At 41.7% G+C, this 20495-nt stretch overlaps 1 protein-coding gene across 1 annotated transcript; it reads right to left on the bottom strand.

Annotated features, from left to right (window-relative positions):
- Positions 1-3671: 3671 nt before the first annotated feature.
- tmem62 (transmembrane protein 62) lies at positions 3672-14529 on the bottom strand (the record flags this gene model as incomplete). Its single annotated transcript, XM_080849714.1, has 14 exons — positions 3672-7243; positions 7439-7557; positions 8208-8303; positions 8607-8691; positions 9968-10081; positions 10408-10567; positions 11046-11201; positions 11341-11463; positions 11974-12098; positions 12497-12638; positions 12999-13044; positions 13458-13595; positions 13712-13823; positions 14344-14529. 14 exons carry the CDS (start codon positions 14527-14529, stop codon positions 6923-6925), a joined length of 1923 nt encoding a protein of 640 aa, XP_080705840.1. The 3' UTR covers positions 3672-6922.
- Between the last annotated feature and the right edge of the window lie 5966 nt (positions 14530-20495).

The following is a 20495-nucleotide window of genomic DNA, read 5'->3' as shown; positions in this document are numbered from 1 at the left end:
TTGCTTTGTTTCCACCTTCGTTTCGTGCACATTTGGCGAACATATCGTTGTAAAGTCTCTGTTTTTTGATCGGGCGAATTTTCAGGGCAACTATTTGAGACCGTGCGTTTCAATGAGAACAAGACGTAAGCAACCTCGGGTGTCGCTGTCTGGAGGGGAGATTGCAACTGGAGTGACATATTTTAGATAAGGCACATTATATATAATGTGTAATACATTATTACTGAATGTTAAAACACCATTTTCTCTACTTTAAGTCTTGGAGTAGGTGATGTTGCCTCATCTTTGCGTTTCCAATCATTTTCTATGGTTAAAAAGTCAATGACTTTCTAATGTATGATAATGCAAATTAAGTTCCCATTTAATAAATAAATTCATTTTGTCAAGTGAGTAGTACAATTTTCAAATATAAGTTGGTCAAAGTTCCTGCAGTGTGCCCATTCATGGCTGAACCTGCAACCCTGCAAAGAGGGAAGTGGCCAGAAATGCCCCAGAGGCTTTAAATCTGGAATAAGACCAGGAATTGCCAGCTAATATGGCAATAGGATACCACCGCAAATGCTACATGCTGTTCACCAATGAAGCACACATTGAAAGAGCACGAAAGGGAAAGAAAAGGCAGCCAAGGACAGTGAAGGTTTGTACTCAGAGTATGATTTCCTTTTCGCCTGTATTATATGAGGTCTGTGTACCCAACAGGGTTTGAGCAAGTAACTCAAGACATTGACATGACAGAGAAATGGTGTAGATGAAACTCCTTAATTACTGAGACATTAAGGTCCATGGCTTCCACACTGACACCTGCTTGAACCTCTTCTTAGCAATCTTCAGTGATTGTGTGAAATATTTAAGGCCAAACGCCCTTGACAGGCTGGTGCCACATAACCTTAATAGAAGTGACCCCTGAATAAAGCAAGGCACGGACAGTGATGACTGTTATTGGATTTTATTCAGATAATTTCCAAGATACAATAAATGAACATTATTAAAAAGAAACAGTATCTCGAAACCAATGTCTTACAAAGGGAACATGCAGTATTCCTTCCTTGTGTGACGTTGATTCGCAAGTAAATAAAAGAACAGTCCACTGGCTATATGACAATAAGTCAAATTAAGCCAGGTTAACAAGATGTGGCTTTTCATGGTCACAGGTCCACTGGCTCTGCTTGATCACCTCAGGGTGGAGGTTTCTGGATTTCCCCACTCAGCTGCAATGTTTTTGTTCCTGAACGTAAAGGACTTTGTTAAAATATACTATAATATAGCAGGGGATTACAACAGGGGTGAGGAACAATTCATTTTAAATGTCATTTCAATTTTTTTATAAAGCCCCAAGGGCCGTACTATGGATACAAAAGGATTTTCCCCCAGCACTTTAGGCCTATATTTAACGTGGTCACGTTTACAACAGACCCCACCTTCACTAGATCCCCTGAAAATAACTTCGTTGTATTGCAACTGCAATTTCAAACGTTGCTTTACAAACCATGTCATATTACATGTGAAACTGCATCACAGTAAATGCATTATGTTGGCATGAGTTTGTTGTCTACATGTTGTCTGTGTTGCCATGTGGTTTACTCCCAGCTGGTTGCCTCATATGCATGAAAAAAAATAAACAATTAAAATATGAAATAGCCTACCGAGAGGAAGTGGCATATATTGCACCAGTCAGATGGACAAAGGATCTGATGGATGTCATGTGGGGTCTTGTAGCCTAAGATGCTACCTGTAGAGATATTATTTGACATAAGTTAGTTCACAGAAGTGCTACGCAGTTGTCAATGTTTAAATTGTCTGACTGTTGTAATTAAGCTCGTCGTTTGGACTAACGGGAGGAGAGACTTTGTCGGAGAAAATTGTTCAGTAGACGCCTATGGCCATGTTCATATGAGGAGAGGGGATCTCGCTTCACGTCTATTGTAATCAATGTTTCACACCCTATACTGACGAAATTAACAACATTAATTAAAAAATTGCGTTCGCAGATTAACGCACGGTGTTTTTGCGCATTTTCCGTGGTATTTATCAAGCCAGATCTGCGCTGGGCAAACTGTGCTTACTCCGCCCTGATTTACTAAAATTGATTTGCAACGCATCTTAATCTGCGCCTTTGCCATGCGCACATTAACGCACAGTGTTTCCCCGCATTTTCCGTGATATTTATCAAGCCAGATACGCGCTGGGCAATCATTATTTAGCGCACCGTTAAAAGACTGGAGAACTTGCCAGCAAGTTACTGCCACCATGGAGATTCGAGGAAGAAAAAACTAAGGTTCAGCGAATAGATAGCGAGATAGATATATTGGTTCACGTTCGCTCAATCACTGAACCTGATTCAATGGGTTATATTGTTGTTTTGGCCGCCATCACCTACAGCGAGATGTTTAAAAGAACACAATCTTAAATAATATGCTATTGGTGGCATTAATGCATAAACTGTTTATTATAACAATATATATGTGTACATGGCGAGATTAATACGTTCTACAAGGGACATGGGTTCACTACAATATATCCCCACTGAAACAAATACATTTACCAAGTAGCCAGGCCTCTCCAAAATCACCGTTGTGTGGTCATGGACAGACCACTACAACGTAAGTTATGGTCATGTTGGCATCACATATGACCTCGGACATTCATTCTTGTGGATCGCTTAACTGAAATGCGCTTCCTGGTTAAGACGTGCTTTTATGAGGCGGAGAATTAGCCGGCAAATCAGAGAAGTGCGCTCACCAGACAGTTTAATAAATACCCCGCAATACATCATTAGGCGCACTCCTCCCATTAAATAGCGCTTCACGCCTACGTTACCACCCACGTTTCCGAACCATCCCACCTGTTTGCAGGTACACACCCTCAAAGCTTTAATATGCGACTCTACTCAAATGCGCCCCCTTAGTAAATACCGTTTTATGTTTACGACCGCTATTTTACGCCAGAAATGGGCGCAATCCTGTTAGTAAATCAGGCCCTAAGTTATTTGCTCATTGGTAGTTTTGCTCAGAGTGAACACCAGATGGAGAAAATGTGCATATAATGTAAATATGACTGACTTTAGGCCTACAAGTGATCAAAATGTAAAACAATAAATTAAACAAACATAAAAAACTGTATAGTCATTTCCATATTTGTTTTTGTCAATGCCAATGAGCGACTAGAGAGGGGCTAAAGAGCTCTAGGTCGCTGACCCCTGGTCTAATCAAACACTGAACAGACGGCAAGTTGTCCATACATTACAGTTACAGTTAGTCATTTGACATACGCTGTTATTCAAAACTACACTGAAGATGACCCTTCTCCATGCAGTTTCCCCCTCCGTAAATATCAGATAAGTAGAAGAGACTGTGGAAAGAGCAAAATGTTAGGTTTTCATTTAAAGGGGTTTTATGCACGGACAAAATATAGATTATGATGCGAAAGTGATGGGTCATTAAAAAGACCAACACTGATATAGACGTCCCATTTACCAACTAAAAATCCCCATACACAGGAAAGGTGCATAAGAAAACCCATCAGTGGTCAAAACCCATTTATTTTCAGTCACAATAATAAATTATAAAAACATGAATTTGTATTTTCATCAAAACATCCACCAACAGTATAAACCTAAAGGAACTGACAAGAATACATATTGTGGAAGATCTAGCCAATACATAATTTTCAATAAAGAAAAATAAAAACTTTCATTAAAACTATAGTTGGTAAAACATTCATATTTATTTTCATCACCACAAGACACATTTAACAAACACAAATAAAACCTGAAAGTCATTCCATGCGCATGATACGTATTACTATCATGAATTAAAATATTTCTAAAAAAGTGAAAGAACAACAGCCTCCTATTCCAAATTTGATTGATTTCAAATCCATGAGACTGCCAATAGCTTACCAAGTGACAGCATCTACATTCCTGAGACAGCAGAAATGCCAGCTGAAAAGACTGACATGAAACAGCAAAAAAAAATAAAAAGAATGAAAAGACCTGACTGCTCACCCTGCTTCAGGGGAGACAATGCTTCTCTGGGCTTACTCTGGCTACGTGTCACCAGGTGAAGGCTGGAAAACATAGGTTCTTTTCAAAATGGAGGGAGATCCTTTGTTTGAATGCCCATTCTCTCCTGCCTCCTAGTAGTGCATTATTCTCACGATTAATTCAAAGCAATGCCAACCAAAGCTTTTAAAAGATTTTTTTTTTGTTTTTTGAAATCAGCATAAAACAAGTTTGCTACATTATTGTCCACAGGTCACACCCATAAAGAAAACAACCGACACTTGCATCGTTTGAATCTGTTCAACTATTGTTGCTGTGAAGTAGAAAAAAGATGAATGTTCCGTAGGGTAGATCACGGAAGGACCGTTTGGGTTAGGATGCCACCCTGTAGGGAGTGAATAAAGTGTAACCTCACCCCCAGCTCTACGTGTAACTCCACTCACTACGTAATTTGGAAAAATGCTTAAAAGTGGGCAACAGGCCGATAGGGGAAAGGCGTAAACTCCTGTGAGTCGCCATCAGCAAATGACAATGAGGCTCACACTCACGGGTGGGGGCTGGGGGGAGTGGGCCGCCCATTTCATGACATAGAGAAGTCCCATACGGTTGACTCTACGTCAGCATCAGCCTTAAAAGGTTCAGGATGATTTTAAACAGTAGATGGCGTGTTGAGCCATTTTCAACCCATAAAATGCAGATTTTTATACAAATGTAAATTTTGTCAATATCAACAGACGCAATGATACAGTACAGTCATATCATTTAGTTTATAACACATTTAAGGGTGCAGTTACACTTTAACTTGAATTTTGCTGTCCATAGTCATTAAATTGATCTTGGTAATTTAAAATAATGCATTTATTATTTTATGATTTTTCAGGGACTTTCACTTTAAACCTTGAAAATTAAATGTAGAGCTGCCACTGGAAATCCCTAAGCAATTACTTATTAAGTAAGACCTGAATAATTACTTTACTGATGAACATATCCACCAACAAAATTCTTAAAAGTGAGGGTGTAGTTTTTAGTGCCATCAAGTGGTGAGGCTGTTGAATTGCACCCAGCTGAATACCATTCCCTTTACAAGTGTGTAAGTACCTACAGTAGTGTCTATCAAATGTCATAACAACGTGAAAAGCCCCATCTCATGCCAGTGTTATGGTTTGTCCATTCTGGGCCCCTGTAGAAACATGGCGATGCAACAAGGCGGACTCCCTGTAAGAGGACGCGCTCCCTATGTAGACACGAGGGCTACTTCTAAGGTAACTAAAGCACAACAATTCATAGTAACATGTAATTATACACTAATAAAAACATAGTTTTTACTATTATATTCCATTTCTAGTAATAGATGCTACTAAAAACTACACACTGTACCTTTACTAGTTAATGTGTCTCCCCTAAAGAAAGGTCTCAGAATAGGAACGCTAAACTAGCATAAGTCTTTACCCCACGCCAATCTCACGGCACATGGCAATGTCTTTGCTAAGGGAGAAACACTAGGGAATAAAACATCAATACCCTCATAACCAATTGGCTCAAAAATACAGAAACACTGCAAATTCACCAAAGACGTGTTCTTCAATTGACCCTTCCGCGACCACTCCCCAAAACGGTAACTGATCAATCATAGCATAGCAACGGTTACTAAGCTCGGGACCTCAGTCAAGCGAGCCATTTTGATGAATGGAAGTCAATGAGAGAGACGTCTGCTCGAGAAGAGAAAATGAAACGTTGTGCTTATGGAGTGTGTAATTCTGACAGTCGATATCCAAAAAGGCTGGAGGGAGGGGTAACATTTTATCCCTTCCCGAAACCCAAGACCCAGAGAGAGAAATACCTGCTGTGGATCAAACAATGTAGACGACCCCCCCCATCAGCTGAATGTCAGCAACGTAAACAGAAGCACCTACTTTGTTCCAAGAAGCTATGTCGCTAAAATCTGCCCACTGCATCGAAAACGTGAGAAAACCCTTGCTTAAAATACGATTCAGTTTTACCACCTTACATGTTTGCGTAGCGGCGACTGTGTAGATAATAGAACAAATAAACAAAGCTGGAATGAACCTGTTAGCCTTAGCATTTGTCTGTCTACAAACACGGCATGTAATGTCGTGGTTGTAGCCTATATCAGCATATTGCAGACCTTTTGCCTGCTTCGATCTGAGATCTTGCTGTTTTTCCAAAAAATGCTTATGATTTCTTTGGGTAGAGCTGAAATTGACACGGTTGAAAACATGTTGCCACCCCATTCATACCAATGCTGAGAACCTGGGAAACGTGAATGCTTGACTGATATACCAAACGTTGCTAAGGGGGGCGGAGTTTGGGGAAGGGTCAATTGGCAAACATTGTCACACACGTACATGATAAAGCCCAATATATGCTGGAATATTTAACCCAATTTCTGCTGATTCAAGAAACGCATAAGAATGACAATGTAAGTCTGACTGACACTGAAAGTCAGAGAAGTGTGTGTTGGGAGAGATTGTCAGAGGTGTTGATTGTAAGTGGAGTTGGTTGGCAGTGTTGGCCATGCGTTGGCACCAGGTACAAGTCCGACCGGCCGGACTAATGGCATTGGTTAGGACAGGGGGAGTAAATCAGCTAACCATTGTTTTAGAGAGGTATGATTTGTCGACGTGACAGCTAAGCCTACACTAACCTAACCCTGGAATCATCAAAAATGATTGACCTCAGCTCAACAGACTGAGACCACAGTAGTACAGGACCCAGTCACAGTACAAATAATTGTCAGGGACGACAGAGAAGGAGAAAAAGAAAAAAATGATTGGCACCTGAACATCTGAAATAATAGTGATCCTTCCAAAAAAAAACATCATTACTGTGGAGGTTAGGATGTTGCTCGAATGAATGCAGTCCAAGTCCAAACCGGCCTGTTAGCATTAGCATGACTCAGGGTCAGGAGTCCAGGCTGGCTTTGCTGTGGCTGTGGAGGTTGGGGACGGGGCCCTTCCAAGCACGGTACACCAGCAGGAGGCCCAGCAGCAGCGCCCAGGTGCGTACGGGCGACAGGAAGAAAGCCAGCACGCCGTACGCCTCCAGCAGGAAGTAGCAGGAGTAGGCCTGCCACAGCAGCAGCGCCAGCATGCCCAGGTGCACCAGCATCGTCCAGCTCCGGCACCCCGAACGGCAGAAGTGCGAGCTGAGGGAGTTGCCACGAGAGCGCAGGTGGAGGCTCCAGCAAAGGTAGAAGTTGAGAGGGATGTTGAAGAAGACCAGCTTTGGGAGAAAAAGGTAAAAAAGAGAAGATTGTGGTAGTGATAGATTAAAAGCAGGAAACAAGTGTCTACATAATCTTCTAAAAGAGGTTTATCCCATGATATGTTCACATACTAGGTTTGAGGTTACTGTATCTACTTTATGGTATTGTATTACGCATGACAGACAGCTAAATGACCTACAAGACTTTCTCACCTGGAAAAATCCAACAACGTAGGTAAGGCTGCCCTGTAGGAAGTGTCCGTCAACAAACACTCCAAACGCAAAACAAGCACCACTGTGTCCGTCAATCACCTCACCGATGAACCAGGGACCTGAAAATAGGACCAGAGACAATATGTCGTCAGACAACACAATAAAGCTGTGTTGTCAAAAAAGACAAGAATAACAGACAACTCATAAGGCAGCTATTTGAGAGAGATTCCAGTCAGAACTGAAGTATTATGATCCATACATATTAATGTCTTATTATTCTACTCACATGCCTTCATGTTCCTTAGAATAAGAGGTAGGTTAAGTAGATATCTATGCGCTCCTGAATGTGCCTTTTCTGTCTCTGTGTTTCTAAATAATAAGGATTGGGATGTTTTGGGTACGACTCAAAGGCCATAGTGTGTAATCTGAGCTCTGTCATTAATACCCCTCTCCTGTTAGACTTAATACTTATACTGAGGCTTTCTCTGTTCTAGTCAGAGAAGCTGTTGAATCTTTATGCAAAGCCATGCTCTCTCTCCCTCAAAAGGCATCATTAAAAATAAAACCTGTTGAGTGAACAAACACACTTTTGTTTGACCAAATCCACCTTTATGACAGCGGCTTCAAAGAGACAAGCCGTCTGTGGACGGAGATTCCCTAGAGCAGTGAGTCTCATAAAAGGGTTCTCTCTTATCCGCTTTGATTTGCACTTGATTAATCTCAGACAGTTTTTGGCCCACATGGGCACCTGTAGTCCCAGCACACTCACCTAGTGCTGTGCATAGGTTGAAGAGGAGCAGAGAGTAAAAGAACAGGTCTGTTTTGCTGACGAGGTGCAGAGATGTGTATACCGGAGATAAAAAACCTGAGGATAACAAATACCGCAGAGATAAAGTGATTAAAACATGGGTGCCTACCACATATCCCCTTCTCATTTCTCAAGTCTAGGGGCTTTGTTTCTCAGAAAGCCTTGTTGTAAGGTAGCTTTGTTATTTACATATACCTGCAGAATAGTGAACATGCACTGAGATGGAGCGAATACTGGTTGTAAAGAGAAACATGCCACAGTGTTCAGATTATAATACATGGAAGCATAGTTCCTTCATTTGGATTGTGGAGGTGTTGTACACGTGGCTTGTAGTCACTGATTACTTGGTTGCGGCCTCACCTCTGCACACTGGAACGCGCTGGAATCTGCACACCACGAGAAGACCAACATTGAGCAACACAAGAGTCAGGAATCCAACACGTCCCTACAAGGACAAATAAGCACACAAACAATCTCACTGGTGGAGTCATGATGGGATACCCTAGCTAATACAGCCAGTCAGCCTTGATTGTTTTCCTGTTGGCATGTGGCAAAAGACAGTGTGGGACAACACTGGCCATTTTTCCACACTCAGACCTGAATTCAACTCACATTGACAGCTTCCATTACTTTTCCTATACAGTATGGGTTTACTCAAGGCTTTCCTTCCATGGCACTGGATATGGCATCATTAAAGGACCAGCATGCACTGAATATGGCATCATTAAAAGACCAGTATGTGATACATTTACTGAACTAAATCATAAAATGAACATGATCGACCACAGGCCTTCAAAGATGCTGCAACAAAGCGTAGAGTAAAATATCCGTGCAAATTCAAGCACCCCAAATACTTTGATATACCCAAGCCACACCCTTGGAAGTCCATATTCTTCAAGTAATGGTATCAGATTTTAACCCTAGAAAGTTTGAAGGAGCTAGCTTAAATAATCTCTAGTAATAGCAATTTGAAAATGGCTCTTCAGAAAACGCTCAAAAAGCGTCTTAAGTTAGTACAGGCACCCCCTCCCTCCTAAAACATCTTTTTGTGACAAAACTGTTGGAAGAGAGTGTATATTTGGGACTCTACCTATTGAGAGGTGTATGAACAACCTTACATTTTTTCAGCCAAATCTGAGACTGTCGAGTGGGGACATTTCTTCAAATTGGTACGTTTGGCGTGGAATGACTCTTATGCGTTATCTGTTCCATTGAGCAATATGTTATCATTATTGGGGCCTGGAAAGAAGTAACTCAAACTCCAGTGTGTAGCCTTATTTTCAGAACAGTGGGCTTGTTTTCATGATAACAGGCTTAGCTTCCGCTAACATACATACCTAGCCAGCCATGCATCTTGCAGACACTGACAGAGTATAAAAAATTCAGCTAATCTACTTATATTGTAGGACTCGTCGTCGCCTGCCATTGTGAAAGTTTAATGTTGAACTCGTCTTGTGCTGCTATGTACAGTAGGTTTAGTGTTCTCAACCTGGCAACCTGTGTGAGCTTCGTGTCTGGGGAAGAGGGGGAGGGAAGAGACACTATCCCAAGGTTCTGAATTTGGAAAGCACACCAATTGTAAATGCTTGGTGTCCGGACTCGGACTACAGATAACTCCTTTAAGTATACACTGTCGTTGGAAAGCAAGTTTGTGCTTTGACAAATGGCTGTGATTGTGACTAGGTAGCAAACTGGTTCTTGTAATGCAGCAAAGGTCTTACCAGGATGTAGTGGTCAGTGAGAAGAATAAAAGACTGGAAAAAGCCAAAACTGGGCGTCAGGTCTTCCTCCAGGGTGAACTGCTGCTCTTGAACCTTCACACGCTCTGCTGCATCCTAACACACAGCACAGGCAAGCTTTACGGAAACAGTCTGTGAGCAAGTGTTGCCCTAGATTCAACAGCCAAAGAATCAGCAATGTTAATAGAGGAGCCTGCACAATTTTTCACTCACATTTACTTCTTCATCAAATGAGGTATACTGTATGTTCCCCCAAGGCCATTGTTCTTGTAAATAGCCCAAATAAATCATTGCAGGACTTTGCATACCAGACACTTAAAAACCCAAATCCCTCAAAGGCATCAAGAACAAAACCTTTATTCAGATGAATGTATCTAACTAATCAGGGGATAAAGAATGTAAATCTGAGAGACATTTTCTACCTCAACCATCACGGATATTGTGTGTAAGCCGCTGCTGAAGACGGAGGGGTCCCAGGGCACCACATAGAGCGGACCCCCAACTGGGTAAGCTATCCCCCAGGGAGTGCCATCGATAGTGACGTGCACCTCCCTAATGGGGGCCACAGAAAACGCCAGGATCCTGCAGGGGCCACAGAGTACATGACGGTACATGTGAGTAGGATGCAATACGATAGAGCAAAACCACATAAGGCAGGGGTCTCAAACTCGCCAATTCCGGCCCCCCAAGCAATTTTATCAGGCCCGCCAAGTTCGATTGATTTAAAAAAAAGAAAAAGTTCAATTGATTTAAATGGGCCACCCCAACGTTAACCATAAAATCTGGCCCCCCAATGACTAGACTGGACACTCATCTGCCCCTGGGTAATTTGAGTTTGAGACCCCTGACATAAGGGGACTAAACAAGGAACAAGGGGTAAAAACACATCTAGCTTGGTGAAGACTGAACATTAATGACAGTGAGTTTTATTGTGCTGCCAAAGGCAACATTTGAGCGTGCTGTGAGATACATAACTGTGTAGTATGATGTTATATGAGGTAATGAAGTCTGGCCGTGCAGAGAGTGAAGGGTAAAAGAGAGACACACACAGAGGAAACACCTGATGTGTGTGGAGCTCCGAATTCGGTCCAGAGGCTCAACCCCCGGGTTCATGTAGAGCGCCTCCTTCGGGTTGGTGATGAGTACTGCAGGCCACTCATCAAACTTCACGTCTGCAAAACTCAGCAGGTCATGATCAAAAGCCAGCACGCGATACCTAACACAAAAAGATGAAAGAAGGATTCCGCCAATCAGACCTTTTGTTGACTATCAATATTTTGGAGATTAAGGCGAACCCGGTGAACCTCTTTCTTAACTGAGTGGTTTGAAAGACTGAATAGTATCATAATAACCACCTCCGGTTTTCCATCCAGTCCGCGAGTTCAAGCTCCAGTGTGCCAGAGGCATGCCTGCTGTGCAGGACTGGCATCAGTCCCCCCAGAGTATGTAGGTGCCCGCACAGGTATGCCACAGCCGAACTACAGGGAGGGTACAGAACACAGTGTAACCAGTGGGAACTAGCAGCAGGGTGTGATGTACACAGCTGCAATCTTTTGTCTCTGGTCATAAAACTGAGATCAGCTCATCATGTAGGGGTTTCATTTACATGTGCCATCAAGGGTAATGTGATCACATATAGTATTCAACTTTTTACAGACTTTTGAGACCAGAAGTAATCCAGCTTGTGAAACCAATGTAACATTATAGCAGAGGTTTTAATGCAATCCATATGACTAGTTGGAGTTGACCTTGATTGACTGGTTAACCAACTGACTGCCTGACTGACTGACTTACTTACTGAATAAGGTGATGTTCAGTGAACAATTAGAAAGACTGAACTTGGATTTTAACAGACCGTCTGTAAAGTTTTTGTAGGCGGACTTTTCAAATAAAGTTTTACCGATGAACTGAACGATTTTCAATTAAAAGAAAAGCCTCCTTTCAGTCTTTCTCAGTAAGTGAATGCAAACTGTATTGCGTGTTGTCACCTCATCAAGTCCCTGATGCCTGGGGAGGATGAGATGATAGTGGAGGTGGTGTAGTGGCCAAACCAGATGGTCTGGTTGCTGCTATGGCTCTCTGCTCGAAATGTCGCCAGCTGCTTCATTTGGCCCTGACAGAATGGTTACAGATTGCATATTCTTCAACAGGCACCAGAAAAATACATTTTAATTGAATTAAAACATATAAATTAATTTCCAATTCCCCAATCAATAATTGAATCTAGGCATACATAATTCACTAAGAGTGGAACAGGAATCTCACTCCTTGACATTATCTAGGCTTTCCTGAAAAACCTGAGACAGCATAACATTTTTCCATGTACAGAATGGAATAGCTTTTGAGCTTCTCACAATATCTCCTTTCAAAGAGTCAATGTATCGGTGCTCAATTACAGCCTTCCTACGTGAATCGAAATAAAATAAAAAATATTTTTAAAAAACCTACATCTGTAGCATAATGTCCATCACACACTTAACAAGTAGATCATGTATCTTAGTAGTTCCATACTTCACCAAGAATGCCAAAGAAATTATAGGGTCTCTTGGGTCCAGGAGTGAGGGTAGCATCTGCACAGATGAAGGAGTAGTTGCCAAATGGAGCCCTGTGGACGTAGTGGAATGACCCCACTTTCTGTATGGCCGAGTACTTTCTAAGAAAGTAGAACAGTAAGCAGTGTTAGCAAATCACACACAGAGAAAAACACAGCAATACAAAGAAGCTTCCCATCATATTGGTCTAGATAGAATAACAGAATTCAGGTTTTGAACAGAGTTACAGGACTAAGCAATTACCCGTTCAAAAGCTATTTGCCATTCAAATGGAAACAACAAACCACATTAAGCTCTAGCCCATTTTCAGCTAATGTTACTCTGATTGCCCCACGAGAAATCCGATTAAAATCCAAGTTATGTGTGTAATAATCTAATGTAACGTCTCAAATGGAGTCTATGGACATCCCCTGATAATACAAAAATGGTAGGAAGTGATGCAGGGAAGAGTCTCCACTGACCTGTAGTAATTGTTTACACTCTCCAGAGAAATAATGTTAAAAGCATCTGCAGAGAACAGGATAGGTTGGAGAAATAAGCAGTGAGGTAATCTTTTCATTACATTACGTAATTCAGTAGGCAATCTCCGTACTTGAGAAAGTTAGTGACAGTGTACAATAAAGGCAGTATAATCTCCTCCTCATCCAAGTTATGAACATCTACCCATAGTATCTTATCAGTTAATATGTGAGATTTGGCCTTTGTCCACTAGAGCAGCTGAATATATGCGGGGCTGATATGGCGCTATTTGCTCCCTGTTGTATACCATTTGCTGAGAAACGCGTACAACTAAATGACAGATTTCTGAGCCGGTAGCAAGAGTGTAACTCGTGAATGTTTAATACATCATTATTACCGCTTCCCAATAAACACACTGCAATTACAACCGTGGCTATCGTGAGTAAATGACAGGCATTCACCATGGTTTCCTCGAATGTCAATCCATTTGGTGCGTTCCAGAACATGCGACCTCTTCAAAACATTGTGGTAAGCTTGCCACTCTACTTCATGCTGGAGGGAACCCACTTTACTTTCTGTCTTCGCGTCTGTTAGATCACCTAGTAAATGAATGAATATCAAACATTAAGCGATTTATCTAAATTCTGGATAATGTTCAAAGGCCACTTCACATAAAAGTCCATATAAAGGGCTACAAAGGAAAGTTGACCCCTACCTGTTGCCAGCACAATAGCAGGTTTTATTACGTCAATAGTCTCAGTGCAAAACTTCTCAAAATCCGGAACGCGGCGTGGGTCACGGAAGCGACTGATATGAATGTCGGAAACCTGTGTGAGTGAGCAGAAATCAGGTTCCATCCAAGACAACAAACAATGTCACAAACTTCCATGTCGGTTGACTCATTTAAGGCAAAGGCACAAGCATATTGCGCACAGCGAGACCAATATGACACAATGTATCCACTGACCGGTGTCAGGTGTCCTAACTGGCTGTCAGTTACTACATTCGGCCAGGCGATGACAACTGTATTAAAGGTTTCTGCAATGCCTGGTTAAACTTTAAACAAAAGTTTGAAAAAAAAACAAATCTTGTCCAAAGTCACCCTGACACTCACTGCACTTCATACAGCTAAAAGTACCCACCCGTTTAACCCACGTGTAACAGCTTTTCCCCACTGATTGGTAATATACAGCCAAGTTAATTCCCGTTCGTTCATTTTAGAGTAGGCTACAGTAGGCTAGTGTATACAGTTGGGGCGGCAAACAAGAACGCCACCTGTCACACAAGCGAGCTAACCCAGCTTGTCATGTTACTTGACCTAAGACAAACGCTGTATTAGCAACTCACCTGTACAAACCAAAATATGTTATTCAGTTCACTACCCGGATATGGAGGCCCGGTGGTCTTAGCAACATTGACCTGACCCAAACTCCGCTTGAGGTGTAAAGTCGTGTCATAGCTGTCCATCACCCAGGAAGCAAGGGACGCTAACAGCAATCCGAATACAACCAAGACAACAAACAGCCTAAGCATTTTGTTGCAAAGAGAAGCGAACCGATGGCTCTAGTGACTTTGCAAGGACAGAATTGCTCTGTAAAATCCGCAACTGGTGAAATCACGGACTCAGTAAACACGTGTGTCCAGACAAGACATTGACCGAGGTCTTTACCGCTGTATCGACTAACTGACTCATTGCAAATTTCAAGTAAATTCCAGCCCTATTCTACTAATGCCCCTTTCAGAAAATGGAACAGGGAAGAGGAGAGTGTGACTGGATAGGTCAGCATTGACATACGTCATCACATAGATCGACTCACTGCGTAAGGGCGCGTTCAGGATGCCTACCTGGGCCCTACAACGAAGGCGAGAGTTGCCATCTGAAGACACGGATGATTCATCACCTATAGTGACTTCCACGGTGCCATCACCATGCCTACCATTAATTAAAACACCTATAATTTTGAAAAAAGAACTTTCCCAGTGCAGGTGGTACATACAGAAGCGATTTCTTTTTAAATTGTCTTGAAAATGTAGGAGAAGGTATTTGAATGAATTACATGAGATCCACACAAAGTTTCCATTTCCATGTGTGCTTCGATTAAATCACATTGACACATTAACACATAAGCCTACATCTAATGCATTATGGTCGGCAGTAGAAACAATACATTGTGAAAGTAGTTATGTCACGACTGAGATACAGTTGAAAAGATACAGCCAAGTGTTTTTTGGAATGCTTAGTCGACGTAGATAGTGTGCATAGACAACATTTTCATACGAATGGAACCTCATACACAGGAGTTGGCACACAGGAATCGGATAGCCTGTTTGCTTTAACTACTGCGTTTTAAATATAACAGTCAATACATAATGAGGTCGTCTACGAATGTTTACAATTGCGAAACATTATTACAACCACATTATAAATATGATTGTTATGGAAAATCGTCCTAAACGAGTGGTTGGAGCGGGTAAAATGAGGGACGTGAATCGCATAGAAATAGTGAATCGTACGAGTGCGCGTTCATGAGACTTGCTGTTGCGAGGGTGGATAGTATCGTGTACGAGCGCGCAGGCAGGTAGTTCTGGAGAGTAATCACGTCACGGGTCCGCAGCAAGCATCGAGATGCTGTGAGGACAAGGAGACGAAGATAGGGACGCATTTTAAACCCACACATAGGCGATTAATTCAAATGCCAGAACATGCTGCGGTAAAACGGAGATTGACTCCACTCCATATTGAAAACGATCCGCTATGGCGTTACGATCGATTTTAGAGTCCCGAATCATACACTCATAGGGGGATTTAAACCATCCAGCGTCTTCTGCATCAAGAACTGAGCAACGAAGGTAAGGATAGCTTGCAAGGATTCGCTGAGTGTTCTGTGCATACGAATGAATGTATGAGACTAGGAGAAGTTGGCGTAATGTTAACGGACAGCGCTATAATAAAATACTGATATTTTTCACGATAATAATGTTTAGCATCAGTATTAGAAAAGCGGAAGACAACGTTGGTCCGTGTGTTTCAGGCGAGAGTCAACGCACATTCCTACATCTGCTGTGTAGCAACCATAGGCATAATGTCCATGGTAGCAACGCAACGCATATCAGCTCAACAAGCGGACACAATCGACTAGTCAAACCACACTCGCCAGCTAGTTATCTTTTCCAGTACACATAACGACCATCTTTCAAAAATGGAGTTTAGACTCCACTCCGCAAGGTTAACGGTTAAGTTAAACAAATAAAGAATGATGACCAGCTTTAATTGCGTAACGGTAATCTGAAGCAGAAGATGGCTAGTATGATCTCTTGCTAGCTTAAAGCTAACATTAGCCTATCGCTAGTGTTGCCTACTTGTCAATTGCTAGCAAGGTCCAGAAAGATCAGCGTTGACATCCCTGATAACGTTTAGTTCCTAGGACAGGGTGGACACAGTCCGATTGTCTCTAATGTAGCGACAGTAATAGTAAATAGTAATCATTAATTACTATTAAGAACAGTGAGTTACCCAACGTTTACGTTTTTTGGTAATTATTATGCCATGCCTTCAACACTATCCTGCTCACTTTAATGTCAATTAGATTAATTCCGCCAAATGCTAGTTTATGATGATAATGTCCCAGACTCAGTATTGTTTGTTATCTCAGCAACCAATGTACTCACTGACGACTATGGATGTTGCTATGCAATGGTAAACTAGTCTGAAGTCCAAGTGTGTCTGTCTCCATGGTACAGAATGTCAACCAAAACGCCCTGAATGAGTTACATTCGACAAGGCCACACATGGAAGAGGGACTGAGGCACGAGCTTAACCTCACTTTGTGTTAACACATAAAGTGTGCGCACACACGCATTCCCGAGTGACAGTGGTACAGCATACAACTTTAGGTTGCTTTTTTTACTCTTGTTTTCAGGAAGGTCTGAAATCTTTTCATGTTTTTCATCTTTTCATTTTTTGACTAAGAGGAGTGTGCTTGAATGGGAAGCTATCGCTAGATTTGGTAGGTGCTGTTCCAATTTAACTTCCAGATAGAAGAGTCTAAAATGAGTGGATCCACACCACACTCAGGACCAGAGCCATTTCATATTCAGCTTTTGTATGGTGTTCATGAAATCTTAATGTGCCGTTATAAAGCCGTTACATCAGCTTTAGACATGTCATTATTGTAAAGGAATCAAAGTTGCATTCTGAGACTTGAACTAAATGAAAGATGTTTTCGGCATCACAGGAAATTACATACAAAAGGTAAACTAAAGGAAGAGTTTCTTGCCCTTTATGTCTTCACTGGGACAGCTGACAAATCATAACATACATAGGGCATAGCAGTGAAGTGAGTTGAAGGAATGAGTAAAAGTTCACCTGAGGTGTCTCATAGACATTTGAGGCTGTGCTTTTTTAACTACAGTAATGAGTGCTGTTGTTACGTGGTATTGTGATTGTTATAGGATGCTTTGATACAGGATACATGCTGTGTAATAATCAATAATTTGTGGTTACTCATCCATGTCGTAATGATATCTTGAATGTCGGTCAATAAGGCCCTAAAACACTCTCAATAAAATAAATCTGTCCAACTAAGATAACCTTGTAGTCAGCAAGAGCACCGAGAGAGAGATGTACCTTAACATTTATGACCTCTTACAAAATGCTGAGTGCTGGCGTGTCTTTCTATTACGTTTTGCCGGTTTCGTGGAATGTCGATGCCTCAGCTGACTCAATGTGCTCGCTCCCTCCATCACTGTCATTAGGCAGTCTTTCCAATGCCGAACAGTTCTGCTCCTACTGCACTTCCATCTACACCAGTCACACACTCAGCCTGGAGTGACACAGACCTGCATGTCTTAGTCATCCTAGTTAGCTCATGCATTACTGTGCCACAACAAATGTCATTTGTTTGTTCGGACTGAAATACTCTTCTTTTGGTGATGACATTAGCATGCTGCTAACTGCAAGCTTACAGTGGTGTAGGACAGCTTGTCTGTTGTAGGGTGAAGTTGTCACTGTGCCGTGATGATGTAAGTGCATCGCAGTCTTAAGTCTGGTGTACTGTTGTGTTGTCAGAGAGCCCAAGGAGTTCAGTCAGGCTTCACAGATAAAGAGTTGAGCTGCTGAGGGGGGATAGAGGGATAGAGGCAAGAGAGTAGATAGGGAGAAGGGAAAGAGAGAGAGGCAAGAGAGAGAGAGGGATAGAGGCAAGAGAGTAGAGAGGGAGAAGGGAGAGAGAGAGAGAAAGGCAAGAGAGAGAGAGGGAAGAGAGAGACTTGAGTTGAGCTGCTGTTGTGTAAGACTTCATCTTTTCTCTCAAGGAGGGTTTCCCAATGCAGATTCCAGTGATCACAAGCACTGTATGTTTGTAGCGTCCTTTTTTCTCTACCACACCTCACTGGACTCATTAAATCATAAAACCTTCCAAAGAAAGGAGAAAGGAATCTTGTACAGTTGAAAACACCTGCTGCTAGGCTATACTACTACATTTGCTGTGGTATTTGTGTTCTAATCTTCACGAAATGTTGGGCCAGCATGCAAAAGCAGGATAGGTTCTCTCCATGACTTTTAAAGTTCGGTTGTTTAATTTCCTCATTTCCTTGTTTTCTTTTATATATACATATGTCATGTGTCACATTAAGCTTTGTCTGAGCCCACTTCTTAAGAAAAACTCATTATTGCTTTTATAAAACATAAAAAATAGTAGGCTAAATCCAAACATATAGCCTTAGAACACAAACTTCTTAATATAGGCTACATACGATCATTATGGTTGAAATAGGCAAGCCTATTTCTGTAATAAGCCTTAATAACATAACATTGTGATGCCACTTTCAACTGTCAGAGGTTTCTGTGGAGCCCCTAAAGTCCCATAAGGTGATATTTTGTTCCCACAAGATAATAACAAGATAATATCACATAGGACTAGGACTCACAACAGGACTTTAGGGGTTCTATAGGTTTCCAAGTTTCAGTTGCAAGATAATACTTCCTGAACCATTCACTTTACGTTCATCCAGTTGTGCTTCTCGCTTACGATAGTAAGAATTACTGTATAGTGGTGTAAAGGGAACAGGAATTCACAGTCAAAAACATGAACATTTCCAAAGACAGCTCCAGCCAGGGACAGGCCACCAAAAGGGGGGACGTCTGGTCACCCTAGTATATGGCATCCTTAAACACACTGGGAAGACATACGGCATTAGGGTTTAAACATCGGTGTGTCAAGTAAACCTTTACTACTTCTTAACCATTTTCTGCAAATAGTTAACCTGTATCTTTGATCATTTTAAGCTTTTAAACCATTTAAACATTGTATTAATGCCATGCTCCTTTTGCCCAGCCATGTTTCTTTTCACATCTGCAACTTAGTTGACGGCGTAGGAAAATCAGCTCATAACCAAGGGCAATCAGAAGGGTAATCTGGGCTATTGATGTCTGGTGGTTCCTCCCTACAGATTGCATCTTAGTTTTTAGTTTGCCTATCTTGACTCAGGGGAAAGGGGGGGGGGGGGGGGGGGGGGGTGGTCAGTGCACTCTGCCTGGCCTGATTTTGCACTTACACATATCTCAAGTATACCCACACAGAGCTCCTATTCAGGAAGAAGAATGCTAGCTATAGTGCCAGTGGAAGAACAGTGTCTGTAGATGGAGTATTGGAGGCGTCTTGGAAGGTCTGTAAATATGCTGACTTGTTTGGTGAACATGTTATAACAGAGTTACTACGAGAGACATTCCACTCCTTTTGATTACTAGACTGTGGATATGTAAGAGGACATCTCTGCGAAATAATGTATCTTTTTCTGTAATGCTTCTTAAATTAAAGATGCATTATGGAGTTTTGGTCTGATAGCTACCCAAAAACCATACAACACCTTGCAGTCACCACCAACAGCGCAGTTGGCACTGAAAAAAGCCTGCTGAAATGCGTCTTTTGGCAATATTGTTGGTGATGCCGTGTCGTGATTGCTTTTTTACATTATTGCACGGTGTTTCAACCCAAACCCCAGGACTACATAGTGCAAAGCATGGCCGGCTAATCGGAACAATAGGTGTGTTTACCTGTCCTTCACATGAGCTTATTCCATCAGTTTTCATTTTAAGATTTAATTTAATTTGCATCTGTGGTTGGGCAGTTGTTATATTAGATAGGTTGCTGGCTATGTGGACTTGTAGGCTATGTGGAGGGGATTGGCTGCTGTGGGAAGTCCCCAACCAATAGCAAGGATTTTAACATATTTTCCTGTGTAAAAGGCTCATAAAAATATACCATCTATACCGTCATCGAGTTTTGACTTTATATTCTGCTAGGATTGTCTTTTGATTAAATTGCTTGGTTCTAACAAGTTTGTGTCAACTCACAGTTACATTTTAAAATATATTATTCTGTTTCTGTGACAGTGTTTATAGGATAAAGAGATGCCCTTTGATTTAGAGGCTTTTGCCTTATATGAGTCTTGCTTGCTAATGTGGCAGTAATAGTTGAATAAACTCAGTTGATTGACAT

Source organism: Sprattus sprattus (genome assembly GCF_963457725.1).
Source record: "Sprattus sprattus genome assembly, chromosome: 13".
In the NCBI taxonomy this organism is placed as follows: Eukaryota; Metazoa; Chordata; class Actinopteri; order Clupeiformes; family Clupeidae; genus Sprattus; species Sprattus sprattus.
Note: the sequence above shows the minus strand (reverse complement) of the source record. Positions and strands in the feature narration are given on the sequence as shown.